This window comes from Octopus bimaculoides, chromosome 6 (genome assembly GCF_046866305.1).
Source record: "Octopus bimaculoides isolate indiv1 chromosome 6, ASM4686630v1, whole genome shotgun sequence".
In the NCBI taxonomy this organism is placed as follows: domain Eukaryota; kingdom Metazoa; phylum Mollusca; class Cephalopoda; order Octopoda; family Octopodidae; genus Octopus; species Octopus bimaculoides.
In genome coordinates, this window is record NC_142933.1 from 47,953,157 (window position 1) to 47,963,750 (window position 10,594).

Genomic DNA, 10,594 nt, shown 5'->3' on the forward strand with positions numbered 1-10,594 from the left:
AGACTTAACCCGTTTTGAGGTACCTTTAGCGGAGTCCACTAAACTAAAAGCATTCGGGTCAAATTTCCGGTTGGAGGAAACATTCCTCTCTCCCTCTCACTTATCCCAGAGACTCTGTAACGGGTCTTGGTCACTGTTTTCCCTCTTCTAAAAGATAAGAAAAGATGCATTATCAAAAACATTCCAGCTATGAGAATCCCTCCATTTTTTCAATGGGGCGATAAATTCGGTTTTCTGTGAATACAAGATATTATGAAATTTGATAATATGGACATTACAACGAATTTTAAGAATTGAAAACATTATATCTAAAATTTAAAAAATCAGTTAATCTATTGAGAAGCGAGATAGCATAAAGGAGCTATAATTCTATTTACGGACGAAGTTTCCGGAAATCCATTATGGCCGATATATATGACCAATCTGAGGTAGTAACCTTCAGCCATTCTGGCAATATAACGGCATTATGAGACAATGACACCCAAAATGATATTTAATACAGGTACAATAGTAATAGATGATTGATATTTATATTTCGACACCTAAATGATGGAAAACAAAGTGGACTCCGACTGGGCTCGATTCTGTCATCCAATGACTACACTTTAGAGGAAAACAATTATAGTCGATAAATTCAACCCCAGTATTTAACTGGTACTCATCGGTGTTTAATTTATCGACTCCCGATGAATATAACATAAATTAAGTTACAACGTGTATCTAAAACACTACAACGACAGCAATAGTTTCATTATCACAGCAACATTTATACTGATGTAGTATCAACACTGCTACAAATAATGCAGTACTGCTGCAGTAGTAGGAGTACTACTGCAACGACAGTAGCTACATTGCTACAAGAATGGAAGCTCTGCTACAATAGCAATAACTCTGCTGCAGCAGCAATCCTTTCCTAACAGCAGCAATTCTACCACTACGGTAGCAAAACACAACATTACTCTGTAACTGTATTACTGCATTTTTCATTTTTTTTTTTTTAGCTTGTAGCAACAAGTTTATTGCAGCAAAACCTAGCAAAATATTTGTTCTTGTAAGTTAGTTCTATAAAGCTATTTCTTTCTCACAAGTAAAACACAATTTTATTCTCTATAACATAAATAAAACTGCAACGCTATCGTGGTGCTTACACTACGGCTACTGGCGCCAACAACACTGTGACATATAAGTTATAGCTGTGCGCACATTATCAAAAGCACTATACGTTAGAATTGAATACGTAAACATACTGAATTTCGATGGTGATAGGTTTGTGATTAAAACCCAAGTTATGCAGCGAGCAAGTAATACACAACTAGATTGTTATTATTAGCATTATGTAAAGCAAGGGTAGTAGACTGGCTGAATCATTAGAGCGTTGGGAAAATATATTACAGTATTTAGTCCGGCTCTTTACATTCTGAGTTCAAATCCCGCCGGTATCAACTTTGCCATTCATCATTCGGCTGTCGATAAAATAAAGTGTCAGTCAATTACTGGGGCTGATGGTATCGAGTAACCTCTTCTTTCAGAATTGTTGGTCTTTTGCCTAAATTTGAAGCTGTTTTTCGTTTTGAAATAGATATCTTTTATAAATCTCTGTCCAACTATAGATGATGCCTTTCCATTTTACTACAGTAGTAGTAGTAGTAGTCGATAACATTAAGCTAATTACTAAGATTTTTTGTAACAATAACAATAATTGTACATCAATAGTTTTGAAATAACACAACTAACAACTCTATATTGAATATATTTGTACTATTGATAGTGTAACTACTACACTACACGTATATAGAATTACACTATCATGCAGTAGAACCCTTTTAGTATCAACAATGTTACATTGAACCCTGATTATGTTATGACATGACTTTATCAAAATTATACATGTAATTCAGCACACTAACGATGGAGCCTTATGTTGTCGTTTGACCAGCTGGAAATATCAGCCAGTTCCCTTAAATTATATCCCTATTGTTTTAAAAAGGAAAGAACTTGTTATACAATGTAATTCAAAATACTCCGAGAAAGATTATATTTTCAAGGCTAGAACACCTTTCGTTAATGATCTGTTTGATCCAAGATGACAACGACAACAGATTTCATTCAGTTATTATATACTGTATATATCGGTGTATAAGGTTACTGGGTACAAAATATATACATAGATTTTTCATTTAAAAGGGTAAAATACATCGGATAAATGATGTTCTAAATGCACAGGATATGAAAAGGAAGACGTGCTATGTCAGTCTTGGCATGTATTTGATCATATATCGATACGAGCTCAATAAGAGCTGATCTGGAGCTGAACTACAGCAGCCACAATTGTATATACTATGCACTTGAAATGACACCATCTTGTCGGGCTTGCTCGGAGAATTTTCCCAGCTCAGTCACATCTATCACGATTTCACAGAGCGTTCGGGAAGTCATCAGAGCAATATATCTCGTTGCCAATTATTGACCATCTCCTGTGCAGCGTTGTCCGATGAAAATTTTATGCTCGATGGCAACCCGTATATTTCCATGCAGCGGCGTCCATAAGAGTATAACAATCAATTTTTGCTTAGCTCTCCACTAGTCTTGCATAACATATCAGTCTTTCTTTAATAACATCATTGAATTCAAGAATGCTGACATAAAATCTTTGCTTGGTTAGATGTTGCGCCCACCAGATATTCTAAGCAGCCCGCATCATGCCTGAGTAAATCTCATCAAGCTTTATTTCTAGTGTTTTATGAGTGTCCAAGCTGTACAATAGTGCTGCTTTCACATATCACGGAATAAAGTTTCTCCTCAGGTCATCTAGCAGCAATGACTCCCAGATCACACTGAGACAATCAAAGGCAGTCCATGCTATCATAAGAGAATTTTCATATTTTTTTCTGTGGATGTGATATTTCGTGATAAGTATACAAAGGATTCTACAGTCTTAGATTTCGTTTGATTGATTGTGCTTATTGAGCGCTAATAATTGTAACAGATGCATGTAGTAATAGAAACGTTATCATAAACACCAATATCGTCTGCAATCTTTTAAGAAACAGTTAGAAAATAGGTAGCTTTTACAAAGAGAGCGATGTTATGAGAGTAATCTTTGACTGTTATTGTTGTGCATGGCTGACGGGAAGAAGTCAGTTTAGCAAGAATGTAGCCGAGCTCATTAATTTTGCAAACTGAAATGCAAAGAAAATCGAAAGCTTTTGAGAAATTTATAAGCCGTAAGACTGATTGTAGATTCTTAGCTCTAACTTTGTCAATGTTTCTTTTGTATACCAAGGTATATCTAATAGTAGTACTGACGGTGACATAACTATCGATGCCAAACTAGACTACCTTTACAAAACTAGAAAATATTTTAATCCTGACTTGTTGTCGCCTTCTCTAAAACTGTAAGCAAAACGTAGTGGTATTAGCATATTTGAGACTATGCAACTGATACATACACACATCTCAGACCACTTCCGATAGAAAGTCGTTGATAGGCAATGATTCATTTCCCCATTGTGCAATAGCATATCTTGTTTTCTTTTCTATGTTCACTCTACCATTATTGCAAAATTTACACCTCTTAATTATTTAGTTTGTAAATACCATCTCTTCATATTTATCTGAAACACTTGTTCTTTTATCAACCCAACCTTTAAATTCTGTGTCCAAGAAATGCAGTCCTCTAAAATGACCTCTCTGACCACTTTTTCCTGCAGACGTCCAAGTACATATGTTCATGCTTGACACCAACAGTCTCATAATTCAAAGAGGATCGTCAATGGTTAAGAGCACCGCCCTTCCTCCTTTGACTTACCGATAATGCAAATTATCAACTTTCGTGATATCACTTCAAAATCGGAATAACGTTATACCTATAGAGATGGATTAATAAAATATTAAATTGAATGATATACTTCTGATACAAGAAAATTGAGTTTTTAAACCTCACTCGTTGTTCGACATATTACAATATATTTAATAGACTATCTAAAAAGACAGCGCATCCTATATATAAAACACAATCGACATGGAAACTGGTGCCATTACATATAACATTATCGAGTTATACGATATGAACATCATTACACAGAGGCGACCAATCTGTCAATATATACCTCACTCTGTATCGATAATCAGCCATTAAGAATACCCGTAATTTTGAAGCTAGTCAGAAATTAGGTTAAAGTATATTCCTTGATATCATTGATGAATGTACTTACAAATTTTCCTTTCTATTTGGTAGTCTGTGTAAACCAGTCGCGATTAATTGCATATTGACACAAATTGCAAGGACAAAATTCGTGCTTAAACGTTGTGGTTACAAAAATCATTATCATTCAATATTTACTTTGCAAGGCGGTGAGCTGGCAGAATCGTTAGCGGTATTTCGTCTGCCGCTACGTTCTGAGTTCAAATTCCACCGAGGTCGACTATGCCCTTCATCCTTTCGGGGTCGATAAATTAAGTACCAGTTACGCAGTGGGGTCGATGTAATCGACTTAATCCCTTTGTCTGTCCTTGTTTGTCCCCTCTATGTTTAGCCCCTTGTGGGCAATAAAGAAATAAGAATCGTTAGCACGCCGGACGTAATGCTTAGTGGTATTTCATCTGCCGCTATGTTCTGAGTTTAAATTCCGCCGAGGTCGATTTAGCCTTTCATCCTTTCGGGGTTGATTAAATAAGTACCAGTTATGCGCTGGGGTCGATGTAATCGATTTAATCCCTTTGTTTGTCCCCTCCATATTTAGCCCCTTATGGGCAATAAAGAAATAAATATTTACTTTGCAATTTAATGCCAAGCAGAATCTATTTAGCAAACTTTTGCAGCCTTATTGACATACAAATGCGCTGTAGGTAAAAATTATTTTCTTGTGTGTACACTGTGTGTTCTTTGGCTGCATAATATATTGAAGACAAAATCGCTCTCTTCTACTTAGATAAAGTTGTAAAAACGAATATAGTAAAGACTATAGGTGAAGTTGTACAGAGTTACGTAGAATTTCCCCAGCCTTGTTGTTATTTCATAAATTACACTGGTTTAGCTGTAAATTGGATAGCTTATGAATGATAAATAGAAACAAGCTTGATTGATAGGTCCATTATATCGATCGGAAAACTCACAATAAATGAAGAGATATCGTTTTGTTGAGACTTAGTTTTAGGTCAAATTACAACAAACCACGATCACTTGTAAACCACTTCAGAATTAGACGACAGTGCAGAACTAGGTTTAAATTGTTGTTATATGCCAGTTGTAATAAAAAAAATTGTGTTGTTTGGAGGGAAGCATGCATTTTTGATAGAACTGCATAAAAGTATTAATTCGTTTGATCCCGCGTAATGTCAGTTACTCTGGAAGTTTAGGAATATGTAAAAAGAGAAACTAAGCAGAGAACATAGTTGTGACTCTACACTTACTCTAGTTAGAAGATATGTATTACAAATCATAATTACGCGTTTTTATTCTATATACATATAACATGCGTAATTATTTCTTGACTGCACGATCTATAATATATAACAATCAATATTCAACTCCAACCAATGATTGAGCCCTGTTCAGAGCTCAATTATTATTTATGCTATTTACGATTATGCAATGTAAGAAAGTGATTCAGCATACGCAGATGTTTAAAACATTCTTATTAAATGGGGAAAGAAATAATAATAGATTAATATTTTGTTAGCGATGCTGATTTGGTGGCTTCTTAGCGAAGAAATGAATATGCAACAGACACCGAGTTGTATTACCAATGACGTTTCAATTACAGTTTATATGTGCGAATTAGCATCACAGTAATGTGTTGTCGAACAACAGTTCGATTCGAATATCTAATATTTCTGTTTTTCAGCACAGTTGGATATCAGAAAGGGTAAATTGCTGAACTAAATACTTTGAGGTATTTATTGAGGTCTTGGTTCAAAACTCCGGGGGTATCCTATTCATTGTCAAAAAGATCAATACTTCGATCTTTCAATATAATCAAGAAACGATAATATTCCCTACTTTATTTGTTCTCTCTAGAACAATAGACATATTACAACCATTACTCTCGAGATGGTTAATAAATGATTATCATCAAATCCCAAGTTGACAGAATTTTGTTCTTCAAAGCAGAAATAAAAATGTTCTACCAATTTAGTTATGAAACTTCCACAATTCAAATGCCATTCATTTGATTAAATGTCAGACTGAAATTAAATCTACTGGAAACTATTGTTGATGATAAAGTTATATAAAGAGCTAATTGCCCGAATATATTTGAAGATATAATTAATTAATTTAATTATACATTTTTAATAAAAGCTTGAAAAGTTATTTTTCAATAGTTGGTATGGATCTTCTCTATTTGTAGATATATTAACTCACTTACCTTGGATTTCTTTTCACTAATATCTTGATTGCTTTTATCTTATCGCTAGATGTATTTTATGCTAAAATTTATTTTAAGAAGACTTTTTTCTCCAACAAAGAAAAATATTATAATTGTCCAAAACATTGTTACTAAATCCCAGGGAAAGTAAATTACAATCTAACATTAATGACTTTACATTAAAGGCAAAGTGAACTAGCTTCAATGAAAGATAGAAATTGCAGTGATATCCATTTGTTAGATTAATAGCCATCAAGAAGGTACTCCAGCATGGCTGCACTACAATTACTGAAACAAATAAAAGATGTCATTAGTTAACCAACATACATCTTTGGTCTATCGAAAATATAATATCCAGATATATTCTCCGAAATGTTTGACGCCTATGAGTTTCCGAAATATATTAATGACCCTGAGCAATATCGCGGCTGTACCGGAATGAACCCTTAACTTATTTCAGTAAGAACAAACTGCCACATTGTAGCAAAGTTAACAATATGGGAATGTCCGGATTTCCGTATCTTGAGCTTTTCGACAAGTCAATATGTGATAAAAACAAAATAGAATATCCGGTTCAAAAATATATAAACGACTCAAATCACGCAGTCTACTTTGTTTACATACAAGATGCAGTACACACTTTTAATTTTTCTGCTACTTGGTTAGTAACATTTTATATTTTTCGTTGTTGGTAATTACTTTTGCTATATAATTTCATGTTATCTACTTTCTTTGACTTCGTTTGAGTTATATTTGAGAAAAGGTTTTAAAATTAGGGAGGGTATAGAGATGTTTTCTAATATTTCAAATTTTTAACGACTACAGACAAAAAAATTGTTAAGCTTCTGTTAAGAAAAGTACATTACCAAATTTCACTTTTATGTTCTTTAGATTAGATGTGCCTGTGCATCACTAATATCAATATTCTTTTCTACTCTAGGCACAAGACCCGAAATTTTGGGGGAGGGGACCAGTTGATTATATCGACCGCAGTACGCAACTGGTACTTAATTTATCGACCCCGAAAGGATGAAAGGCAAAGTCGACCTCGGCGGAATTTGAATTCAGAACGTAAAGACAGACGAAAAACCGCTAAACATTTCGTCCGGGGTGCTAACGTTTCTGCCAGTTCGCCGCCTTACTAATATCAATATTACAGCAATAAAAGATGGCGAGCTGACAGAATCGTTAGCACGCCGGACAAAGTGCTTAGCGGCATTTTTTCCGCCTTTGCGTTCTGAGGTAAAATAAGTGGCAGTTGACCACTGGGGTCGATGTAACTGACTTACCCACATCCTCGAAATTGCCGGCCTTGTGCCAAAAATATGAAATTAATACTACAGTGTTAAATGTATATGTATATATATATATATATATATATATATATATGTGTGTGTGTGTGTGTGTGTGTGTGTGTGTGTGTGTGTGTGTGTGTGTGTGTGTGTGTGCGTGCGTGTGTGCGTGTGTGTGTGTATGTATGTGTATGTATATAATATACATATATATATATATATATATATATATATATATGTATATATAATGACCGATTTCCACTTCAAAACTAATATCAAGAAATAAAATTAGATGATATATCTATATATTTCTTGAAGGTATATTTATTATTAATAGGGCATTATGCAATAGAATAACAAATACAATTTCTGAATATATTTTGGAACTTAATAACAAATATTCAGTATTACATGAGAATAATGTGAAAAAATAAACTACTTCAAGATTGTTTAAGGATAAATACACAAGCAGTGGTCGCTTCATTATTTTTATTTGAGAATTATTTCAGTTGAAGTAGGAGGTAATCAATTACTGAATATCCATTATTTGTAACAATATTATGAAGATGATTAGCTCGAGTTGGCTGAAAAAAGAAATGAAATAGAGAATATAAAATGGTTTCTTTCGAGGATTGTATTTTTTTTCCAGAGGGAATCATGCCACACAATTTTCATGATGAAAGAGCGGGTTTACTCTGGAGGGTGATGTTTGTGTTTCTGAGGAGTTTCTTTCTTTTTTTATTTCTTTCTTTGTAATTGTATGATCAACGACACCAGTTTCATATAATTTGGAATGAGATTTGAAGGAATATATGATAGCATTCAGGTTTGACAAACGTGCACACACACATAGACACACACGTACACACATATATATATTGAGCAGGAAAAATTACATCAAAAAATCATCACAGAAGATATACGTCCAAAATAATATTGTATTAACAGATAGATATATAAATATATAAAGTATGATTATTTAAAAAGTTTAAAATATCCTACGATCGTTTCATGATTGCATTACCCTTCGAAATGAAATCTAAAATTGATAATCATTATTAGGTAATATACCCACTCGTCAGAGAAAAGGGGGAATTTCCGTGTAGTCAATCGAATGCTATTTAAAAATATACGAAAAAGATGTTTAAAGAAGTTACTGGTATAGCTGGGTGTTGTATACCAACGCACATCTATGCCAGTAACTATATTTATATATTACGGAGATGCACTTGCTGACAAAATTCTGTGCAGCACAGAATTTTGTCAGTGAACAGGTCGCGGTATCAAAGCGACGAAAATATTTTGACAAATTAAATTTAAATGTTGAAGTGAATCTAACGGATTTTGTGTGTTATTTTAAATGGCTTATAAACACCTTCCACGCTGCAATTGTTTTATATTTATATATATATCTATTAATAGAATATTATTTTGGACGTATATCTTCTGTGATGATTTATTGATGTAATTTTCCTGCTATTACGTTACAATATATATATATATATATATATATATATATATATATATATATATATATATATATATATATATATATATATACATACATACATACATACATACATACATACATACATACATACATACATACATACAAACATACATACATACATATCTATATAAGGTACTGTACACAGGGAGGTACACACATATTCATGGATCTCTGTCGTTCGATATTAAGGATTCAATTTTTCGATCAAATTAATTACCTGCTCCTAGATTAACGTCTAAGAGGCTGAGTAGTCCACAGACAGATGTAACCTTCCTGTAATTGACAGTTCGGTACGTTTTGGAGTAGTTACACTCCACTCGACGTCGTCTAGGGGCGAGTAAACTAGTTGATTTCTTTTCCTGAAAACAATAACTTGTGCTGATTCTCTGTTAAGGCATTCACTCAACAAAACTAAGTGCACCAATTTATAATGTGGGTATAGAACATCATTTACATTATTTACATTTGACGGACATTTATCCTTATCTTGTTTGTTTTCAACACAACGTTTCGGCTGATATACCGTCCAGCCTTCACCAGGTGTTTTGGGGAAATTTCGAACTTGAGTACTCATTTCTAGGTTCGAAATTTCCCCAAGACACCTGATGAAGGCTGATGGGTATTTCAGCCGAAACGTTGTGTTAGCAACGAACAAGATGAAGACAAATATCCGTCAAATGTAAATAATGTAAATAATGTACATAATTCCTCATCACTTAAATATGGAACTGTGGGTATAGAATCTGGAACTTTCGAAGCAGCTTTTCATAGTTATCCTCTTTCTTTTTGATTTTCAAAGAGATATTCACATCAGCAAGGCAACTGACCTCTATGACGGTACTTTTCTGGTGTATGTGTGAATGAACGAATGTATGTATGTATGTATGTATGGATGGATGGATGGGTGGATAAAATACCATTTCAGAGCGACCAATTGGGACAGTTTTAGCGTAAACTAACAATTTAAGTTCTGACAAGACCTATGAGATGCCGGTACCAGACTGTATCAGGCTTTGCCATTCCATTGAACAATATCAGTGTCACACAATAGAGACATCAATCCATGGGCAAATGTTTGCCTTCTATAAATAAACTTGTCCATCTCAGACCTGAAGAATTTGTAGATATAGAATATAGATTTATGATACATGAGACATGCAAAAGCCTTCACTCACACACATATGTGTGTATATATATATATATATATATATATAGGCACATCTGTGGCTGTGTAGTAAGAGGCTAGCTTCCCAAACATATAGCCTCTGCGTGACACCTTGGGCAAGTGTCTTCTCCTATAGCTTCGGGCTGACTAAAGCGTTGTGAGTAGGTTTGGTAGACGGAAACTGAAAGAAGCCTGTCGTATATATATATATATATATATATATATATATGTGTGTGTGTGTGTGTGTGTGTGTGTGTGT

At 34.0% G+C, this 10,594-nt stretch overlaps 1 protein-coding gene across 3 annotated transcripts in view; it reads left to right on the forward strand.

The window, feature by feature from the left end:
• Window positions 1-6,910: 6,910 nt before the first annotated feature.
• LOC106873448 (uncharacterized) overlaps window positions 6,911-10,594 on the forward strand; it is a 37,139-nt gene continuing 33,455 nt past the window's right edge. For all 3 annotated transcript variants that reach the window (XR_001409875.3, XM_014920807.3, XM_014920820.3), the window contains exon 1: window positions 6,911-7,029. Coding sequence is in view for 2 of the 3 variants with exons in the window: in XM_014920807.3 (XP_014776293.2) it covers window positions 6,996-7,029 (34 nt within the window). In the remaining variant the exon portion in view is untranslated. The remainder of the gene's footprint in view (window positions 7,030-10,594) is intronic.